The sequence below is a fragment of the Sus scrofa genome, chromosome 16 (assembly GCF_054392235.1).
Source record: "Sus scrofa isolate SSC_HxYL_T2T_F1_AM1 chromosome 16, Sscrofa_HxYL_maternal_Yorkshire_Landrace_v2.0, whole genome shotgun sequence".
Classification (NCBI taxonomy): Eukaryota; Metazoa; Chordata; class Mammalia; order Artiodactyla; family Suidae; genus Sus; species Sus scrofa.
This window is the reverse complement of record NC_139398.1, coordinates 12,646,000-12,668,745: the sequence shown is the minus strand read 5'-3', so window position 1 is coordinate 12,668,745 and position 22,746 is coordinate 12,646,000. Positions and strand designations below refer to the sequence as shown.

Genomic DNA, 22,746 nt, shown 5'->3' with positions numbered 1-22,746 from the left:
CACAACAGATAATCTCATAAAGTCCTTTAAATTGACTTGAAAATTTCTTTATGGAATAGTTACTTGTTTAATGTCCTTTTTTTTTTTCATCTTTTTTCCCCAATGTTGGCTGTCTGGATTATGAATTTAATAAGAAGTGTTGAATTTGTTTGAGTCTAGCGTCTTCCCAGTTATAGTTCTCCTGATCAGTCAGCCTCATCCATTCTTTTATGAGGTTTCTCTCTTTTTTATATAACGACTAATTTGGGGTTCAAAACAAGATTTTTATAACTGGAGATATCCTTCTCTTTCACTTTCACCTATACTTCGATGTGATTATTGCTTCTCGCTGCTCCTAAAACAAAATGAATCCAGAAGAACTGCTCGGGATCTTAGCACTGAAGTTCCCATTTTCACTGGATTCTGTCATGATACCAGGCACTGAGATTCCCGTGGCCTTCTAGACATGTTTTAATAAAATAGAAATGCTCCTTTGAAAATAGAATTTTTGGAACTGGGGATTATTTAGTCATTGGAGAAGGGAAGAATATCAGTTTGCTCTAATCACTTTGTAAAACACTTGCCAACTTGCCCTCCCCCCAAAATTATTCAAACTTTTAATCTGAGATAGCATGAGAAAACACAGACGAAAAAACTTATGTAGCTCTGATTCTCCAGTTTATGTATTTACATGTTTTCTTTCTATATATACACAAGCTAAAATGTGCTATGATACAAATGAGTTAGACTGGCATGTTGCCACTCACAGTCTGTTTGAACTACACCACTCACTGCATCTTGCCAGTAAAACCACTGGAACTGTTATTCTGGATCCTACTGCTGGAATGGCCATGTGGAACACCCACAACAAATCTCACACAACTGAAATTCTCAGTTATCCCTAATTTGACAACTCTAGCGAAGATCAGACATCGTGTAGTCATTAATGACTCTTACAGGAGTCTTATTCTTACCACGTTTGAAGTCTTAATAACTTATTTTTTTCACATCATTTTAAACACCCATTATGGACATTCTGTCATGTCCATCTCTTTCAAAAGTACATTTGTGTTTTTTCAGATTTTAACACTTATATAGGAAATAGTGTCATTGTATTTTGGATGTGTCATTGTATTTTGTCATAAAACAGAAAAGCCATTAATAGTCTCACTTGTTACTTGCCAGTAAGGAACTGTGTATTGTGGCTGAGGTTATCATTACTTATCACATTAAAAGTACTCAATTGTTCAAGTCCTTCACTCAACAGTTATAGTTTTTCAAGTAGACCTTGCATAGGACTGGTCTAGTGGATGAAACAAAATTAAAATCTGAAAAGAAAGCAATGTTTCTTTGACCTTCATAAGTTTGTATAACACTGTGATGTATCGGCATTTTAATTGAGAGGTTAAAAGCTATTATTCATTATATATTCAGTCTCTTTCTATTTTGTAACTAAGCCAGAAGTAGAAAAAAATTACACCATCTGAGAAATTTTTGCATACTAAATATGTTTCAACTACATTATCACTACCTGAATATTAATATATGTTCCTCTAGAGTTGCTTGACTTTTGTCACAGACGTATATCTAGCTAGCAGTGATAAAATACAGCAAAACAAAGCATTTGGTCTTTGTTCAGCATTGATTATATGAGAATAATATTAGAGAATAATTGCAATCGCAGAGGTTCTCCCCACAGAGCCTACTTCAAGCTCCCCAGCACCAGGAAGACCAGCCTTCACATGGGAGAGCTGGAGAGCTGTAGGAAACAGAGATTCTTGCTTTTAAAAGGTTCTCGCAAATTCTTGCACACCCCAAGACCAGCACAGAGACAGTAATTTGAAAAGAGCCTGGGTCAGACCTTCTTGCTGATCTTAGGGATCCTCTCCAAGAGGTAAGAGGCAACTGAGACTCCCTCTAGGGATAGAAACGCTAGCAGCAGGCATTTTAGGAAGCTCCTTCTACCATGAGGATACTGGTGCTACCAAGTGCCACCTTGGTGTCCTCATTCTAGTCTGTTAGTGCCAGATGTTTACCTGCCCCCAGCCAATCAGCTCCAGTCCCAGCCCTGCCTGCCAGTGAGCCAGGAGCCATTACACAACGCAGGGCCTGATAGCCAGCCAGGCCAGAGGGCCAGCCCACCTAGTAGTGCACCCATAGTAGTCAGCCCCACCACAGAAGAGGGGCCCACCAAGCCCACAAAGTGGGTGCCTCTAGAGCATATACCTCTGGTGGCCAGAGGAGGATGTGCCACTGGCCCCATGAGGACATCTCCTCCATAATGCCACTTCTCTAAGTTCAGGAAATATAACAGACCTACTTGATACACAGAAGTAAAAACAGAGACTTAAGCAAAGTGAGGTGACAGAAGACTATGTTCCAAATAAAGCAACAAGACAAAACCCCAGGAGAAGGATTAAGCCGAGAAAAGCACTGTACTGAATAAAGAGTTCAAGGTGATGATTATGAAGATGCATAGGAGAAGACTGCGTGGATGAGCACAGCAAGAAGTTTAACAAAGGATTGGAAAATATAAAGAAGGACAAAAGAGTACTGAAAAATACAATAATTGAAATAAAAGTATGCTAGAAAGAATCAGTAATAGATTAGGTGATACAGAGAAATGGATCAGCAAACTGGAAGACAGGGTGGACAAAATCAACCAAGCTGAACAGAAGAAATTTTAAAAATTATGATGAAGATACCTTTGGGATAGTTTAAACATACTAATATTCACATTGTAGGATTCAGAAAGAAAAGAGTTAAAGGACAGATCACTTATTTGAAGGGATAACAGCTGAAAACTTCTCCAACCTGGAAAAGGATCAGACATCTAGGTCCAGAAAGTACAGAGAGTCCCAAACAAGATGAACTCAAAGAGGTCCTCACCAAGACACATTGTAATTAAGATGGCGAAAATGAAAGCAGCAAAGGAAAAGCAACTAATTACATACAAGGGAACTCCCATGAGACTCTCAGCTGACTTTCCCCCAGAAATTTTGCAGGCTAGAAGAGAGTGGCATATATATTCAAAGCAGTGAAAGCAAAAAAACTTCTATAACAAAGAATACTCTACCCACCAAGTCTATCATTTTGCAGACAAACAAAAGCTAAAAGAATTCAGTTCCGTTAAACCAGCTCTACAAGAAATGCTTGGGTTTTTTTTGTTTTTTCTAGGGCCACACCCACGGCATATGGTGGTTCCCAGGCTAGGGGTCTAATCGAAACTGTAGCACCAGCCTACGTGAGAGTCAATGCAATGTCTGCGACCTACACCACAGCTCACAGAAACGCCGGATCCTTAATCCACTGATCGAGGCCAGGGATTGAACCCGCAACTTCATGATTCCTAGTTGGATTCATTAACCACTGAGCTACAATGGGAACTCCAAGAAATGTTAACAAGACTTCTCTACGTGGAAAAGATCACAGCTAGAAACATGAACATTGCCAAAGAAGAATGCCCATTGGTAAAGACAAATATTCAGTAGTAGGTAAACCACTGATAAAGCCAGTCAGAATGTTATAAAACAAAAGCAGTAAAAATCATCATAATAAGTAGTTAAGGGATACACAAAGCAAGAAAAGATAGAAAATATTAAGTCAAAAAATATGAAATGTGGAGGAGGGAGATTCAGATGGCGGAGGGGGAGAATATTGGCCTCCCCTTCCTCTAAAAAATGCATCAAAACATCAACATATGGAGCATCTCTTTCCAAAAACAACCTGGAGACTGGTAGAAAGGCTCTTCTACAACCAAGTCTGAAAAGAAAGATACACACCAAGTCTGGTAGGAAGGGAGGAGGTATGATTGGGTCAGGATCTGTGTCCCTAGCAGGGAACACAGAAGAGAAGGGAGCTACCACGGCCTTGGTATTCTCCCTGGGGAATGAGGGGTTCGAGCCACATATGGGGCACCCAGTCCTGGGATCTGACATTGGGAAGACAGGTCCCCTTAGCTGTTTCTAACACTGGTATGAAGGCTGTAAGAAACTGTGACTTGGGCATATATCCAGACAAAACTATAATTTAAAAAAGTCCATGAACTCCATGTTCACAATAGCCAAGACATGGAAACAATATAAATGTCCATCAACAGATGAATGGATTAAGAAGATGTGGTACATATGTACAATGGAATATACTCCACCATAAAAAAGAACAAAATAATGCCATTTACACCAACATGGATGCAACTAAAGATTCTCATACTAAATGAAGTTAAGTCAGAAATAGGCAAATGCCATATAATATCATTAATATCATTGATATTTGCAATCTAAAATATGGCACAAACAAACTTCTCTCCAAAATAGAAACAGACTCACAGACGTAGAGAACAGACTTGTGGTTGCCAAGAGGGAGGGAGGAAGGAGTGATAGACTGGGTGCTAGTTTGGGGCCAGCAGATGCAAACTATTTAGAGTGGATAAACAATATGGTCCTACTCTATAGCACAGGGAACTATAACCAATTTTCCGAGATAGGCCATGATGGAAAACAATATTTAAAAAGAATGTGTGTACATATATTACTGAGTCATGTTGCTGTACAGCAGAAATTGGCACATTGTACATCACCTATACTTTACTAACATTTATAATTTAGAAATATCATTTTTTTCTGAAAAGAAGGAATAAAGGCAGGAAGGAAGAAAGGAAAGAAGGGCAGGAAGGAAGAGCGAAAGAAACTGGGACTCCACTTGTGAGGAATGAAAACAAACTTGCTTACCCCTGGGAACAGCTCAGAAGAAGCAGACTGAAAACTCTCTGGGGCTCTAGCAGATTTCCCAAGACCACGCCAGTCCACAACGAGCACCTGCTCCAGCACCTCTTGTTCTGGCACCTCTCTCCACTGGCATGGAGGCCACCTTTGCCAAGGCACAAAAACAGATGCATAGATCAATGGAACCTGATAGAAAGCCCCAAAATATACCCACACATTTATAGTCAAATTATATATAACAACGGAGGCAAGAATATACAATGGAGAAAACTCAGTCTCTTCAAAAAGCAGTGCTGGGAAAACTGGACAGCTCCATGAAAAAGAATGAAATTAGAATGTCCTCTAACATCATACATAAAATTAAACTCAAGATGGATTAAAGACTTAAATGAAAGACCAGAAATCTTAACCTCCTAGATGAAAATATGGGTAGGATACTCTTTGACATAAGTTGTAGCAATATTTTCAGGGGTCCATCGCCTCAGGAAAGGACACAAAAGCAAAAATAAACAAATGGGACCTAATTAAACTTGAAAGCTTTTGCCCAGCAAAGGTAACCATCTTCAAAACAAAAAGACAGTCTACTAAATGGGAGAAAATATTATAACCAATAAGGGGTTAATATCCAAAATATATAATCAGTTCACACAACTCAATAGACAAAAACCAACTTATCAGACACAACTTAGAATAGATGCACAAGGAGATCCTGCTGAATAGCATTAAGAACTATGTCTAGATACTCATGTTGCAACAGAAGAAAGGGTGGGGGGAAAAACTGTAATGTATACATGTAAGGATAACCTGACCCCCTTGCTGTACAGTGGGAAAATAAAATAAAAATATTAAAAAAAAAACAACCCAGTTAAAAAATAGGCAGAAGACTTGAATGGGCAGTTTTCTAAAGAAGACATCCAGAAGTCCAACGGGCACATGAAAAGATCTTCATCATCGCTAATCTTCAGAGAAACGCAAATCGAAACCACAATGAGATATCACCTCACAGCTGTCCGAATGGCTATCATCAAAAGGACAAAAAGCAAGGACGTGGAAAAAAGGGAACCCGTGTGCACTATGGGTGGGAATATAAACTGGTGCAGCCGCTGTGGAAAACAGTATGGAGGGTCCTCAAAAAATTGAAAACAGAGCTACCATACACTCCAGCAATTCTAGTTCTTTCTATTTTTCCAAAGAAAACAAAAAATACTAATTTGAAAAGACACGTGCACCTCAATGTTAGTGCAGCATCATTTACAATAGCCAGTGTATGGAAACAACTTAAGTGGCCATCAATAGATGAATGGATAATGAAATCTGTGAATGAACAATGAAAATGTGGTGTGTGTGTGTGTGTGTCTGTGTGTGTAAACACACACAAGAGAATATTACTTGGTGATAAAAAAGAATCAAATCTTGTTACTTGCAACAATATGGGTGGAACTAGAGGGTATTATGTTAAGTGAAATAAGACAGAGAAAGACAGCATATGATCTTACTTGTATGTGGAATCTAAGAAGCAAAACAGAAGAAAAACATAATTAAACAAAAACAGACTCTTACAGAGGATAGGGGTTGTGGGGATGAGTGAAATAGGTGAGGGAGATTAAGAAATACAGAATTTCAGTTGCAAGATAAATGAATCATAGGGATGAAATGTACTGCATTGGGGAATATACCCAATAATATTGTAATCACTTTGTATAGTGACAGATGGTAACTAGAGTTATCATGGTGGTCATTTTGTAATGTGCACAAATGGTGGATCACCAGGTACTAACATATTGCTGTAGGTCAACGTAGTTCAGTTTTTTAAAGGAATCAAATGTACCTGTATCCAGAGCAAAAATTCTCTGTCTCTAAGTCAAAAGAATTTAGTATATTTAGAGCATGATACTAACATAAATGTGAAATTATTTAGCACCTGCCATTTTAGTAAAAGAAAATATGTATGTTACTTAAAAATAGCTCATCTCTCATAGAGAACAAAATTTGAAATTTATAAAAACTATCTGTTTTTTTTCCTTTCAAAAGTATGGAATATGACTAAGAGATTTTCAAAACCCCCAAAGTTGAATTCCAGGTTAGCAATAATAATAGTAAGAGTGCTTGTTATTGTTTCCAGTAGGTAAGTGGATAAAGAAGTCTTACACATATTTAGTCTAAATCACAACAGGAAGACCCAGGAAAACAGTGGACATTTAAATGACCGTGTATGAACATTCCATAAATTCATTAGAAAATGCATGTCCTCACATATCCATTCATTCTGCCTCTCAAATCCAATCCCATGTCACCATCAGCTCACTTTCCACTTCAAAGGCCATTTGATGTCAAAAGCATTTTTGGTCTCAGTTCAGCTATTCTCTTCAGGGGAATCTATGGGCCAGTGCTCCACAGGTCAGCTTCAGGAGTGGCCTTCACATTGGAGTCCTCATGAGTGGTTATGTCCTGTCCAACTCCAGGAGTCACAACACAGACCCACAAGCCAAATCCCACCCACCCACCCTTCTTGTAAATAATATTTGATTGGAACACAGCCACATCTATTCATTTGTGTATTATTTATGACTCCTCTCATCCTGAAGTGGCAGGGTTGAGTAGCCATGACCGACACCATATGGCCCACAAATCGAAGAATTTTTGTCTGACCCTTTATAGCAAAAGTGTGCCTGCCCCTTGGATCAGCCACAGTGTCAGCAGCAGCGACATGAGTTGAGCAGCTGGTGGTGGAAGCACCCTTTGAGAACAAAGAATCCGCTGGTTGTTAATAGGTTCCCCCATCACTGGTCCGAATGACTTCCAAGAATTGGATCGAGTTAAATTGACATAGATTTATTGACCTAGTGTTGAGATGCAGGTTGGCCCTGAACCAAAGCCGAAATATTTAACTATTAGTTTCATAGGGATTCCAAAGCCATGACTCAAAAGCAATGATAAGAACCACTGATCAAAAGTTTATGTGACCTTAGTTTCTCACTCTGATCCAGAAGAAAGAACTTTAATTGTATCAAGGGCTTTACTTATAGATGCTTGTCCATGTATATTCCTCAATATAAATGTAAGTGCCATTGTGGACATGCATCAGCTTCACTGCCATGCTCCTGGGCTTGGCATCATCAGCAGGTGGAGAGTAATCGCTATGATCCCTGCTATACCTGCTCTCATGCTCAGCTGAGAAAAAATAAATCTCTTTTTTATTCTCACTACACAGGTGTTAAACAACACTACCATCAAAACCCCTGAACTCGGCCCTTCCGGATCACTATTTTTTTCTTCCTGTTTCATTTCATAGTCAAATGCTAAATCTACATTCTGACTCAGTGCATTGCTCTTGGGATTGCATTTTCAAAATTCTTTGCCAAATCGCCATTCTTTCTGGTCTCTCCCCATCAAGGGTGTGTGGGTAAGAATAAGGTTCGAGACTGATGACAAGCATCCCTTGCACTTACCGGGCTGGAAAAAGAGGAGAGCCAGGAGACTTTTATTCTGTTTATTCTTGCTGTTTCCTGACAAATTGGTATCAAGTTGAAGCCCAGCTGTCCTGCTCACCATCTTGCATATCCTGTCTTTTATTTATCAGACACTCTCCAAAGGTGGTCAAGGCCGCATCTCAGGTCCTAAACAGCATGTGGCAGTACCGAGATCTGAGGAGTCTCTACAAAAAGGTAAGGTTTGCTTTACCTTCTGGGCTTGTGAGCTGCACACGGATTTGAGCCCAAAGACACAGTATACAGCCACAACAAGATGTGTCATAGATATGAAGGAGGGCACTTGTCCAATAATCTGAGTAATTGAAACACAACTGAGACAAGAGAATCAATGAAGAAGCAAAAGAAAAGGGTCACTAAGTGTCCCCTGAATATATGCACTAAGATCCATGAACTATCTGGATTGGACAAACCTCTAGTCATAGAGTCTTACTATAAATAAAATAAGCTTCTGTTTCTGAGCTTCTACATTGTATAATAAACTGAAAAGTAATTAACCAAGGGATTTTGACAAACACAAAGACACACACAAAACATCAACAAGCGCCAGTAAATAATCGAAGTCATTGTGAAGAGGAGACAGAATAAAACATAAAGTAAGTCGAGAAGTATTATAGCTCGGAAACATTGCGAAGAGATCTGATAGCCTGACCCATGTTCCTAGCCCGAGACCCTGACCTCTTTACTGCACAGGGTGAAGGGCTGATGATCCTAATGACGGCCGAAGATCACAGGAAGAAGCTGGGCGTTAGTTCAGTAGATTGTCCCGGGCAGGCAGGAATTTCTTTCTTTTTTTTTTTTCTTATTTTATAAATGCCGAAATTAATTCCATACAGATTTTACCAGGACAATCGGGAATTTAAAAAACAAAGCAAAACAAAAAACTGCAACAAGGAGTTCCTTTTTTGGCCCAGCAGTAACAAACCTGACTGCTATCCATGAGGATTCGGGTTCCATACCTGGCCTAGCTAAGTGGGCTAAGGATCTGGCGTTGGCATGAGCCGTGGTGTAGGTCATAGATGCGGCGCAGATCCCATGTTGGTGTAGCTATGGTCTAAGCCGGTAACTGGGGCTCTGATTCAACCTCTACCCCAGGGAAATTTCACATGCCGTGTGTGTGGCCCTAAAAAGCAAAAAAAAAAAAAAAAAGGAATTTCAACTTAACAATGCTCAAAAATTGTTGCAGTTTTTTAGTTTTTTAATATTTATTTATTTATTTAGCAAGGCCTTGGGTGTGGCACATGGAAGTTCCCAGGCTAGGGGTCTAATCAGAGCTACAACTGCCGGCCTACACCACAGCCACAGCAACGTCAGATCTGAGCCTCGTCTGCTGAGCCACAGTGGGAACTCCACGTTGAAATTCTTAATGTGAGAAAAAATTATCCAGAGAACAAAGGTTGTTTATGAGTCATTTAAAAAGTAAACCATTTGTAACAACACAGAAATAAACACAAGCAGATACTTGACAAAAGAGCCAGAAAACTCTTTGAGTAAAGACAGTCTCCTCAATTAATGATGCTGGGAAAGTTGGATATTCATTTGTAAAGGAATGAAACCAGACCTCTATCCCACACCACTCACAAAGCTAGCTTGAAATCAGTTAAAGATCTAAATGTGAGACCTGAAATCATTCTAACCTCGTGTGTTAGACAAAACATAGGAAAAAATCTCTTTGAAATGGATCCTGACAATGATTTTTTTTCCTGGCATACATTTATATATTTATAAAATATATAAATTAGGGTATAGTTGATTTACAGCATTGAGTCAATTTCTATTGCACATTTCAAAGAAGACTTCTTCCCCAAAATGGTTTAAAAATAAAACCTTAAGAGAAAAAGTTTCCATCTAGACATTTTGATTCTACACCTCATTTCTAAATGCTGCTAAACAAATGATGCCTAACTGGCCTTTTGTGGTTGGGAGGGGGGAGTTCCTTAACAAGGTCTTTGAGGGGTTGTTTTGTTGTTACCAGACTGGCAAATGTGAGTCGTTTACAGGATCGATGACCCCAGGATTGATCTGAATGAACAAATAGGAGCAGAGGACATCATTGATAGATAAACAGGAAAAGCAGCTTAGGCATCAGTCTCTATAGGGATTCAGAGGGCATGAACTTGGCTTCCATCCACAACTGCCCAAAACACCTTCCAGCCCCTGGCTGCCTGCATGGAGGAGAGAGAGCTGGAAGTCATTGCCACCTTGGTCCCCAGCCTACCAGTCTTGGGATGGCGAGGTGGGGCCACAGCCAAAGTTTCACATCAGAGAGGGCAAGACCCATCTTACCAGAGGGAAAATTTGTCTTTTGCTAAGCCGATGCAAAAAAGTAATATTTACTTTTTACTTAAATATTTTAAGAACTGCTTCTACTAAGAGTCTATTTCTAGGTTTCCCAAGGCTTTCCTAGTTCCCTTAAGCATTCATTACTTGTACTGAAGTTTATAAAATTTAGCCCATATATTTCTCTTTCAAGATTTTCCGATTCCTTAAGAGGAAGCCTGTTTAAGTTGAAACATTGCAAAATTAAGGGGTAGAGGAGTGTTCTGGATTATTTATAGCTTTCCTAAGTATCTTGCATGTTAAAATAAGCCCTTCACCTAAAATGTTGTGGTTCCATTCTGTTTTATGTACATCCCAGCATCCCTACTTGGTTCCTCCTTGGACTCCTTCAGGGGCAAATTCTCTCTCAGGACAGGATCGTTCAACTAAACAGGCAGCCAGACGTAAAGAACATGCTATAAATTAGAAAGGAGCCTGTCGTTCTGAATCAGTGGCTCCAGATGCTCAGTGAAATATCACTGCCTCAAATAGACTCCACTTTCCCTGGGATCCCATGCATTTCTTTGCTGAAATACACCTTCTCATACTTTTGTTCACTGAAGGGAAACTGCTTATAGAGAAGCTACAAGTTATCTGCTGAATAGTATGAGTTTGCCGTCTTAGTTTTTTTCTGTATTGGTACTAGGATTTGGAAAAGTGTAATTGTCTTTCCATTTCTAGGGGGAAAAGAACGTGTTGACAGGATTTAATGGAGCTGAAACTCAAGAGCTAAAGAGCATTTAAGATGTGTTTCATGTGGGGAGATTCAAGAAAGACAGGTGGAGAAACTGGTGGTGATGTTTTTAGTTGACCGGTGATGTTAAAGTATTGAGAAAGAGCTGTTCTTAATAAATTCCAAAATCTGCCATTGTGAGATGAGATGAGGTCCTCTTTGCCCAGTGTAAGAGCTGCTAATAGCAAACCTCAAAATTCACAAAAGCTTTTCTTTTTGAAAAGTCCCTTGGAGAGAAAACAAAATTCATTCATCTTTATGAATTGCTTTTAATCAGAGGGGCAATAGAATTCTATTTTGTTCTTCATTGACAATGTATATATCATTTTACAAATGCCTAATCCATATCTTTTAATTATCTGTGCCTCAAATCTATTTATTAAACACCTATTGGAGGTTTAGAAAAGGAAGACTTCCAAAGAAATCAGGGATCAGCTACTATGGATAAAAATGAAAATATGGAACAATTATAGTCAACTATATACTACATATTTACTGAATAAATTAAGAGAAGGCACATTATAGAGCAAAATCTTGTAGAACTTAAGAGTTTGCATAAATGAGGAGGTAAGAGGAAAGGGCATTATAGATAAGAGGGAAAACATGAGTAGAGAGGTGGAAATTGAAATAAAAATGGCCTATCTCTAGGACAGAATTAAAGGTCCATCTGTCCCTGGCTTATTTCCTCTTAGGACCCAAGCACAGAGGCCAGAATCACATTTCATTAGCTCAGCTACTTTATTTACTTAGAGAGAGAAATCCATTTAGTAAATCAGAACATTCTTTTGGCTAGGCGTGTTGACTAAATAACAAAATTATGTTGGATTCCTGATACATTTGAGCCAAAATATATTTGCATTATCCAAACCTTCTACTTCGGATTTCGGTAAGCCCTGGATTTCTGATTTCTCCCCTAAGGGAAAATAAACAGTTGGACAAGAATGTTATCACACACAGGCTAAATAATGCATCACCTTTTTATTTGTTAAATAATCCTTAAGTTTAGACAACCACAAAGAGAACTTTAAACTTTACCATTGTGTTTTTTCAGAGGATGTTTTCTAAATGAAAAGAAGATAAGCCTGGGAAAAGACTTGATAAAGGGATAAAAGAAAAGCAGATCAAAAGTTCTTGACTATTTTGAACTATGGTATTTTTTTAAAATGAGGTCACTGACATAAATTGACTACAGTGGGGTCTATTGGGACAGTTGGTCTTGGAAGAAAGATAAATTTGGGGGGACATAGAATTATAAGATTATGGAAATCATTTCTTATAAACCCTTATGTAATACTTTAATCATCTGTATTTCTCAAAAAAAATTGTTGTATTAGGTCACAGACTAAGTCACTCTAACAGAGAAACTCAAAAATACAGAAGCTCAAGCTAAAGTATTTCTTTCCCTCTCATGGAATGTTACCTCATTAGGCAGGTGGCCCAGGATTAGCAGGTGACCCTGGGACCCATCTTGTTACTCTGCCTTGTCTTACGGTGTTGTTCTCGCCTGTGTAGACAAAGCTCCCCAGCCCTTCCCCTCTCATTCCAGCCCATGAAAAGAGAGAAGGAAAGTGAGGACAAGTGATGCTCTTTGAAGCAAGTAATGCAAAAGGGACCAAACTCCTGCTCCCCTCCCAGGACCATGACCTCAGCCACATGGCCACACCCAGCTACCCAGCTCTGGGGCGGATGCAAAAAGTGGGTCACCGTGAGCCCTGCTGAAACTTTGTGGCAGGAGGAAGGGAATTGCTTCACCAAGGGAAGAAAGGCAGTATCAGCCCCAGTAGTCATTTCCTTTTGGTCAAATATCTTCAACATCAATTGCAGTCACTACCTAATGGGGCATAATATTTCCATCTTAAGAGTGACTGTGATTTTCAGAAGTGCTCCCTTACATTAAGCCCAGATCTCCCTATCTGTAACTTCTGTCCTCCAACCCCATTCTGAAAAATCTAATTTCTCCTCTCTATGGAAGGCTTCCTGTTTTTGACACGAGGCATCATATCCCCACAAGGTCATCCGTTCTCAGTTGCATGGATATTGACACATTATTATTACAGTTCATGCTCGGTTGTAATATATCAACATTTCCAGGACCTTCACTATGGTATCTTTTTTCCACATGTGTGCAAGTTCATCAGCATGCCTTCTGTCATGCAGCACCCCTGAATGAGTATGTTCTTCCAGGTTTATTTGAAGGAGAATAAAGAGGATGAGATTATATATCCCTGGTGCTAGAATTCAACTTCAACTAATGAGGCATAGAAGCAAATCAGTTCCTAAGAGGTTCATTGTATTATATGATGAAGTTCAGAATGCATAGGACTTAGAAGCAAATGGCCAGTTAAAGGCACAGCTCCGCCACTTACTAGCCTCATGACCTTGGGCAAGTAACTTGAGCCTCTCTGCCCATGGGTGCAGCAGTTGACTTTGGACAGCCTGAGGGCCCCCTCCTTGGATGGACAGGGATGGACCTTCGATTCACCAGACCTTACAGTCAGGGCTCAGAGATATGCTGGGGTTGTTTTGTATTCAGTGATCTGAACCTAGTGAGCAGGTTCCTGACGTAGAGGCCAGAAAAGTAAATAGCCTCTTAAAATGGTCTAACACAGGCCATCATGATGCCTTCCTTCTACTTCCTTCAGAGTCTGGAGTGTTCAACTTTCCTCACCCCTTGCATCAGACAACCCTCACATCTTTTCATGAGAACTGTGTACGTCTCTGCTTCAGTCCTGTCCCCACCCCTCACTTTCCTCATCCAGGGAAGTAAACTCCTCGCACCTGCCTGCTCACCTGGCTGATAACCTGAAATGGGACAACGGTCATCCAAGAGCTTTGTCAATTGGGGAGTGGTACAATAGCGGGGTCACCACTATAAATCCTAGGATAGTTTTCATGTCGTCTGGCTGATAAATGCTCTTTGACATCCTGTCCACAGAGAGCTGAATGTTTGGATCCTAGAATTTCATTTTATCATCATCATCATTGATCACCTCCACCTATATTTTCACCAATCCCTTTCTTCTTGGTACCTCCACCCTCTTTCCAGCCCTTCGGTGCCTAATCCAGTCCCCCTTCCCACAGTCTTTCTGCTGAGCAGCTGTCCCCACCAACAGTACTGGCAATGTATAGAGTCCCAGAGGGAAGACCCTTGCATGGTTGGGTTTATGTAAATCAAGCTACAAACATAGGTTTCATAGGAAGCCCGTTAAAGACAGTGGAAGCTGTCGTGGTTTTAGAAGTGGTTGGGATGAGTTTATACCATTTCGGTGAGGGATGTGTGTGTGTGGCAGGTCACTTGTGCTGAAGACACACTCATTGGATGGAGGACCATGCAGAAGTCTAGGGCTGGAACGAGAAGGCATGAGGTCAGACCCTGGCTTGGTAATAGCATGCCATGTTCCTCTGATAAGGAGCCCTGCTGTGCTCCTGTATGTTTATAGTTTGAAAATGTCAAGGTAAAATAACATCATTCACCGAAGTAGTCTTCTCCTGACTCCTGTGAGATAACCATCCCCCTGAGTCATCCAAGGCTCTCTGGTTGCTCCTTCTCCGTCCTTTATGGGCTCGTCTTCCTGTTCATTCCCTAAATATGGATGTCCCACAGGGTTCTGCATTTGATCTTTCTCTTCTCACCCATGGCTTCTTCCTGAGTGTCTGTAACTCTTCCCTGGGTTCAGGTACCAACCTCATTAGTGGCCTCCTGAGTCTCTTTCTCCAACCCCAACCTCTCTTCATATATCAGGTCACCTGCTAGATAATCAATCCAGACACCAACAGCATCTCACATAGGCCCACTTTTCCTGGATTTGGTTCCACTACCTTTGTTCTCTGATCAGTGACTAGCACTGCCCTTCACCCAGCAGGCAAGCCTTACCCAGGAACCACCTCTGGCTCTTTCTTCTCCTTCACACAGCTGCATCCAGCCCACCAGAAACCCCCAGGATTCTGCTTCCATCCATTTCTGTCCATGATCGTAGCCACAAGCAGCTGCCTCCAGCTTCTGGATCATCACCCCAGATCCTGAATGGCTCTACAGTGTCAGGCTTCCTCCACTTGTGTCTGTTCTTCAAAGGGCAGCTACGGTGAACTTGCTAAAAAGCTAATCTGATTCAATTACTCCTTGGAGCCATGGTGGCTCATGTTGCCTACAGTAGGAAGGAATCCAGACATCTTAGCAAAGCCCACAAGACCTTTCAGAAGCAGCCTCAGCCTCCCTCTCTAATTCATCCCTGTCTCTGCCTGCACTCAGCCTCCAGCTCTGCCTAACTTCTGGGTCCAAATTCACTCCCCCCCTCCTCTGAAGCCTTTCTACACATCTGTACTCCACCATTACCCCACTCTCCACCGTACCTGCTTCTCTGAACTTTTTTTTTTAAAAATCACCTCCCCTGAAAATTGCCTTTCTGACTTCTTCCCCAGCTCTGAATTAAGTTCATTCCTTATTGACCTGAAAAAATTGTACAGCAGATTCATTTGGATGAACAACTGAATCACTTTGCTGTACCCCAAAAACTAACACATTGTAAATCAACTATACTTTGAGAAAAATAAATAAATAATCAAGTAAAATTTAAATTCAAACTTTTACAGAGTGGCTTTAAACATCATAAAGAGCTTGAACTTAGAGCTGAAACTTTTGCAGCATAATGGTGCTGTAGTATTTAATAACTAGATAAGATTTATTTGTACTTTTATAGGAAACAGTTTTCTTCCTTGATTCAAATATTAATTTGGAAAGGATGTATATTACAAATTATTACAAGTCGTTTCTTCATAGAAATTGCAATGAGACTTGCCTCCAACTCTAGCACAATTTTTTGATTAAAGTATAGCTGATTTACAATTTTTGGTTAATTTCTACTGTATGGCAATGTGATTCATATGTGTGTGTGTGCATATGTATATATATACAACTTTCATGTTATTTTCCATTATGGTTTATCAGAGGATATTGAGTATAATTCCCTGTGCTATACAGTAGGACCTTATTCTTTATCCACTTGATATATAAAATTACATCTGCTAATCCCAAACTCACAATCCATCCCTCCCCCACCCCTTTTCCCCCTTGGCAACCACAGGTCTGTTCTCTATGTCTTGTCTATTTCTGTTTTGGAGATAAGTTCATTCGTGCCATATTTTAGATTCCACCTATCAGATATATCATATGGTATTTGACTTTCTCTTTCTGACTTACTTCACTGAGTATGAGAATCTCTAGTTGTATCCATGTTGCTGCAAATAGCATTATTTAGTTCTTCTTAATGACTGAGTAGTATTCCATTGTATAGATGTATCACATCTTCTTAATCCATTCCCCTGTTGATGGCCATTTAAGTTGTTTCCATGTCTTGGCTATTGTGACCAAGTGCTGACATGAATATGGGGGGGGGGCATGAATCTTTTTGAATTAAAGTTTTGTCTGGTTATATGCCCAGGAATGGAATTGCTGGTTCATATGGCAACTCTATTTTTAGCTTTTTGAGGAACCTCCATACTGTTTTCCATATGGCTGCACCAATTTACATTCCCATCAATAGTGTAGTACGGTTCCCTTTTCTCCATACCCTCTTCAGCATTTGCTATTTGTAGACTTTTTAATGATGGCCATTCTGACCAGTATGAGATGGTAACTGTTGTACTTTTGATTTGCATTTCTCTAATAATCAGTGATGTTGAGTATCTTTTCATGTCTAGTACAATTAATATCTACTCTTAATGAACAGAATTCTGAATGGACAGCTTTTAAGCATATATCATGCAAAATGAACAAATGCTGAATGATTGTGTGCTAGAAAATAGGAATGAAGTAATGAAATAAGTTAAACAGAGCGTATCTCCATCTTTGGAAAAATAACATAGATGGTTTAATTTTTTTAACAATTGAAGTTTATAGTTACTTTGATTTTTCTGTTTTGCAAATTTCTCAATTCCCATCTTGGCTACTAGTGTCTGTGAAGGCTGTCAATGCAGCCTTCAGCTTAATGACAAGGAAAATTGAAGTTTATCTCATTCCTAGCCAATACAGATCACTGCAGGTCTTCACAAAACCAATTTTAGTGGGGTTTCCTAGCCAAGACATGGAAACAACCTAAATGCCCATCAGCAGGCTTGGGTTTTAAAATTTGCATGACCCATTTTGCTTTCAAGTGTTGCTTATGCAGCAGTCACTTAAGATGTAAACTTGTTTATCCCTTGGACTTGGTTTTGAACAATATTTAGCACATAGTTTTTAGGCTTTAAATCAAAATATTCCTTCAATTTTAGTTAAATAGTTTTGTGTTAATATTGAATTATTAGAAATATAAACAAGATCTTCACATTTGCTCTCATGTTGGGGCAAAATAAGCTATTAAAGAATTACAGCCAACATGCCTGAATGTTGCACTTGCTAGTGATGAATTCCTACTTGTGGTGCAGAGTTAGCCCCTAGGTGAAGGTGCCCACCATAAGGTCTCCTGCCATCTCCCATGACATCTGCCTTATGTAGGACGTGTTCCTAGATTCCCAGGAAGGCACATGCCAACTCGGGAAAGCAGCTTTTTGTCCTTCCCCAGCTTCCATCTGCACCTTCTGACTAGTCTCTGGATCTCCATGGGACCCAGCAGATGATTCCCTCCTGTCCCAGACAAGATCTTTGGGAGCTCCAGGCCACTATAGAAGGTTCTAAGAAAAGTCACAATAACAACCTAGGGCATCTCTGTGATGCCATGGACACCCTTCTCAGTGTGGAGCTCCAGGTATCATAAATCTGTCCCATCCTCTGAGGCATAGAGGTGTCCTGAGATGGAGTGAAGAGTTTCAGGGATCCTCAGAGCATCACAGTAAGAATGCCTCTGAGCGTTGGGTACAGAGAAAAGGTGATGGTAACTGAGAGGCACCACCTCTCTTCTACTCTCTTGCTTCTCCATGGGCTGCTCACCAAGAAAACATGCTAAGCCCTTAAAACAGACCCTGGACAGTTACCATAGAAAGGGATGGGGTGGTCCCTATTGTCAAGTAGGGGGAGATAATTTTTCCGGCCTCTAATTCTGAGGATCCTTATTTTGCTCACAGTATTTCCAAAGGTTTCAGAAAGAACAACATCTACTCATCTACTCTACAAGCGAATCAAACTCTTTTATTCATAAATTCAGGGATCGAATCAAAGACAGATCAAACACTGGGCTCAAACTCTGTTGACAATCACCAGGGTTAGAAATCAGACTCATTCTCACCCTAAAAGTCATGGCCCCATGTGTCTACAGTTGTGTTCCTGTAGCACCACCCCCAGCCCCCCACCGCCACCTCCCACCCCTCATGTGAAAACATTGGGCTCTTGCACAGTGGGCTTGTGTCTCAAAAAGAAGGTGTCTCAAACAGCCTGCACTTGAAACCGAATCAGGTTGTGTTTCACTGAATAGAGACACTTCATTCACTATTGACATTTGGATGAGGGAAGCAAAACATAAAACTCATCTTTAAATGTCGTTCCTTTTATTGTCTGGAAGATAGACTCCCAGGTTGCAGGGATCATTTAGCCAGTGTATAATGAGCTTTGATGGGAGCAGAATCATGCCCTTCACAGCCTGAATCACACCAGACTCTCCTTTCTTAACTGCCCTGATATTCATTTCACTGGCCCTTGCCATCACTGCACTCACAAAACAAGAAATCAATAAGTAATTATGGATAGGGAAAGGAGGCCTGCAGATCTCTTCAAATGTCCAAACCACAGCAGATAAGAGACGAGACATGGCTCTTGTGTGGTCTTTGGCTGCTTCTGGAAGGCTGGCGTCTATGCCTGGAGGAGCCAGTGGTCCTGATCCCTGTAAACTGAAGGTCATGGTTCATGTTGAACATCTCTTCATCACCCTCACCTGCTGGACATTTAAAAATCAATCCTGGATTCAGTGAGGACAAGAAATATATTTTTAAATATTGTCAAGGAGCGAAACACAACTGGTCAAAATTCAAAATGTTGATCTTTAAGCTTTGCAGCAAGAAGGGCGGGAAATACTTTCATACTCACTTTAGCATGTTGCCGTTTCAAGAATTAATAGATTTTTACTTGGCGAGTATCTAAGATGGTTATGGAAAAGCAGTAAATCCTCTATAGAAATAAATTAAACGACTGAATGTAGAGCTGTCATTTTATCAAGGAAATTTCTTACCAGGAATTTATTAATCTTTCTCCTGTGCCAGAAAATTCTTCACCACAAGATGACTGGAAGGGCGTGAGGACTTTGGGCCAGATTCTTAAATGACCTGAGTCCAGTGTCCTCACGACTTATGATTATAGCTCCTCAAGTTCTTTCTTTTCTAAATCACTGGATGTCACACTGGGGTAGGAAACAAAAAGGCTGAGGTTAAACTCAGCAATGATACTGTCTCATCCTTAAATCTGGGCGTTTTTGTGTTGATTTTTGTATCGACAAATAAGGTCTTCCTTCATGAGGTCCCCTGACCTCTCAGAGACAGTTCTCAGACACTCATCATATGATACCCATCCAAAAACAAAGGCACAAATGGGAACAGAAGCAAAAATCAATTGTGCAGAAGTGGAAATCGATGCACATGGCAGTTGCTAAACAAGAAGTGACTAAGTAACAGCTGTTGTTGGACTGGCTCTCCAAGTTGGGGAAAACCCTAGTGAGCTGAATGTTTCCTTTTTGCCTCCACTTTCCCGCAAGGCTTTACCCATAACGTTGCAAATCAAAACCTTCAAAAATACCCCAGAGGCAAAGAAAGAATATTGAATCAGGATTTAGAAAACTCACAAGTTGGTTTTTTTTTTAAGTATTGATTTACAATGTTGTGTTAAAAGTGTCCAGCAAGAGTTCCCATTGTGGCTCAGCGGTAACAAATCCATCTAGTATCCAGGAGGACACAGGTTTGATCCCTGGCCTCACTCACTTGGTTAAGGATCTGGCGTTGCCATGAGCTGTGGTGTGGGTGGCAGGCACAGCTCAGATCCCAAGTTGCTGAGGCTGTGGTGTAGGCTGGCAGCTGTAGCTCCGATTCAGCCCCTAGCCTCAGAAGTTCCGTATGCAGCCCTACAAGACCAAAAAAAAAAAAAGTACAGCAAAGTGATTCACTTATATATATATGTAAATATTATTTTTCATATTCATTTCCATTATAGCTTATTACAAGGTATTGAGTATAGTTTCCCATGCTATACAGTAGGTCCTTGTTGTTTATGTATTCTATATATAGTAGGGTATATCTTTTATTCCCAAATTCCCAGTTTATCCTTTCTCCCCCTTCTTTCCCCTTTGGTAACCATACCTTTGTTTTCTGTGTCTGTGAGTCTATTTCTGTTTTGTAAATAAGTTCATTTGTATAATTGTTTTATATTCCACGTATAAGTAATATTATATGATATTTGTCTTTCTCGGACTGACTTGCTTCACTTAGTATAATAATTTCTGGGTTCATCCATGTTGTTGCAAATGGCATTATTTCATTCTTTTTAATGGCTGACATATTCCACTGTGTATGTATACCACATCTTCTTTATCCATTCCTCTGTCAGTGGATATTTATGTGACTTCCATGTCCTGGCTATTCTAAATAGTGATGCTATGAACATTGGTTTCATGTCTCTTTTTAAATTAAGAAAAATTCAGGAGTTCCCGTCGTGGTGCAGTGGTTAATGAATCCGACTAGGAACCATGAGGTTGTGGGTTCGGTCCCTGCCCTTGCTCAGTGGGTTAAGGATCCGGTGTTGCCGTGAGCTGTGGTGTAGGTTGCAGACGCGGCTCGGATCCCACGTTGCTGTGGCTCTGGCGTAGGCCGATGGCTACAGCTCCGACTGGACCCCTAGCCTGGGAATCTCCATATGCCGCGGGAGTGGCCCAAGAAATAGCAAAAAGACAAAAAATAAAAAAATTAATAAAAAAAAAGAAAAATTCAATAAGTCTCATGTAAATATACCACCATTCTTGTTACTTATTTTGGGCAGTTAACTCAAATTCACCCCTCCTTTTCCGGCAGATCCCTGTAGATGGGATGAGCTATGCCTAACAGAGTCTTGATTATCTTGGGCAGAAATAATATGATCAGTTTCTTCTCTTTTCCTCTCTCCATCTCCTCCCCTTTTCATAAGCTGTTCCTTCCTATATCCCAGTGCCCCACTCCCTCCTACCAGGCTCTGGAAGGGAAGAGGGATTGGCAGGGAGGAGAGAGCCTGGCCTGTGTGCTTATGACCTGGCACTGGAATACCCTGCCTATGACAGGTACCCACACGCTGGCTTCTTCTCGGGGGCAGTGAAGTGGTTTGCTCAGAGGTATCAACCCTCAACTGAGGACCACCAGCCTGGACCTGGCCTCCTCCAGCTAACTGCTCTGAGCTCTCCATTTATCTCAGGCTTCAATCACTCCTCTGTGCACAGACTCAAGCGCATATAGATTTTGTGTCCTGTAGCTTAAAGAAAATCCTGTTTAAGAAGGAGCACATGCTTTATGAATATCAAATTTCCTATAGGCTTTGCAAGGGCCCATGCAGTGAACAGGCCTGAAACCTAAGCTTCTCAAGCTCTGTGATAGGTCCACCTGCATCACTGAGTCTGTGCCTCATCCTGCTAAAGGTACTGCACACACCAGTCTCTGCAACCTCCTCCCTGCAGCCCCCAAGCTCTAGGGAGCCCATGGTCAGGCAGAAGGAGCTCACTTCCCAGACGTCAGGAGAGGGAGGATGGGGGATGCCAAGCCCCTTGACTGCCTGCAAGGGTGCCCTCTCACTGCCATCTTCCACCCTGTAGTGAATTCTCAGCCTAATCTCATATGATCTGGAGATGGGTCCTGTATTAATACTGCAGAATCTTATTTTGTCCTCCACTTTCACAACTATGAATGGATCTAATTCTTTACTTTGAGGAAGTAGAACAGAGGGGCATCTGTTATTCCCTGTTTTGGGACCTTAGCCAAACCATAGACAATAGAAGAAAATTATATTAACTTCCTGTCACAGTACCTTATCACAGGTATTTAATCATCTAAAGTTGTCCACAAGTCTAGGAGGTCCTCAGTGCCCCAGTGGTTAAAGAATCTGGTGTTGTCGTTGCTGTGGCTCTGGTCACTGCTCTGGCATGGTTGGATCCTGGCCCAGGAACGTCCACGTGCCATGGGCCTGGCTGAGAAAAAAAGTCGTCCTCAAGTCTAATCAACTGTGTCTAGTAAACCCCAAAGGGACATGGCTTTAGAACAGTTAGAAATGAATTGCCCTCTCTTAGTTTCCTATTGCTGCATTAACAAATTACAACAAATGTAGTGGCTGAAAAAAACACAAATTCATGATCTTACAGTTCTAGAGGTCAAGAGTCCAAACTGGCTTTCCCTGGGCTGAAATCGAAGTGTTGGTCCTGGATGCGCCCCCTCCCTTCAGAATCCATTTCCTTGCCTTTTCCAGCTTATAGAGGCTGCTGCTGTCCTTGGCCAGGGGCCCCTTTCCTCCGTCTTGTAAGCCAGTGGCCTAATGTCTTTGATTTTCTTTCCCTGCTTCCGTGGCGATATTACCTTC

The 22,746-nt window shown here is 40.8% G+C and overlaps 1 protein-coding gene across 10 annotated transcripts in view; it reads left to right on the top strand.

Moving 5' to 3' along the window:
* The window catches only part of CTNND2 (catenin delta 2), a 1,014,682-nt gene that overhangs the window by 956,678 nt on the left and 35,258 nt on the right, over window positions 1-22,746 (top strand). For all 10 annotated transcript variants that reach the window (XM_021076841.2, XM_085001648.1, XM_085001647.1 and 7 more), the window contains one exon: window positions 8,284-8,368. In XM_021076841.2, the coding sequence (XP_020932500.1) occupies window positions 8,284-8,368 (85 nt within the window). The remainder of the gene's footprint in view (window positions 1-8,283; window positions 8,369-22,746) is intronic.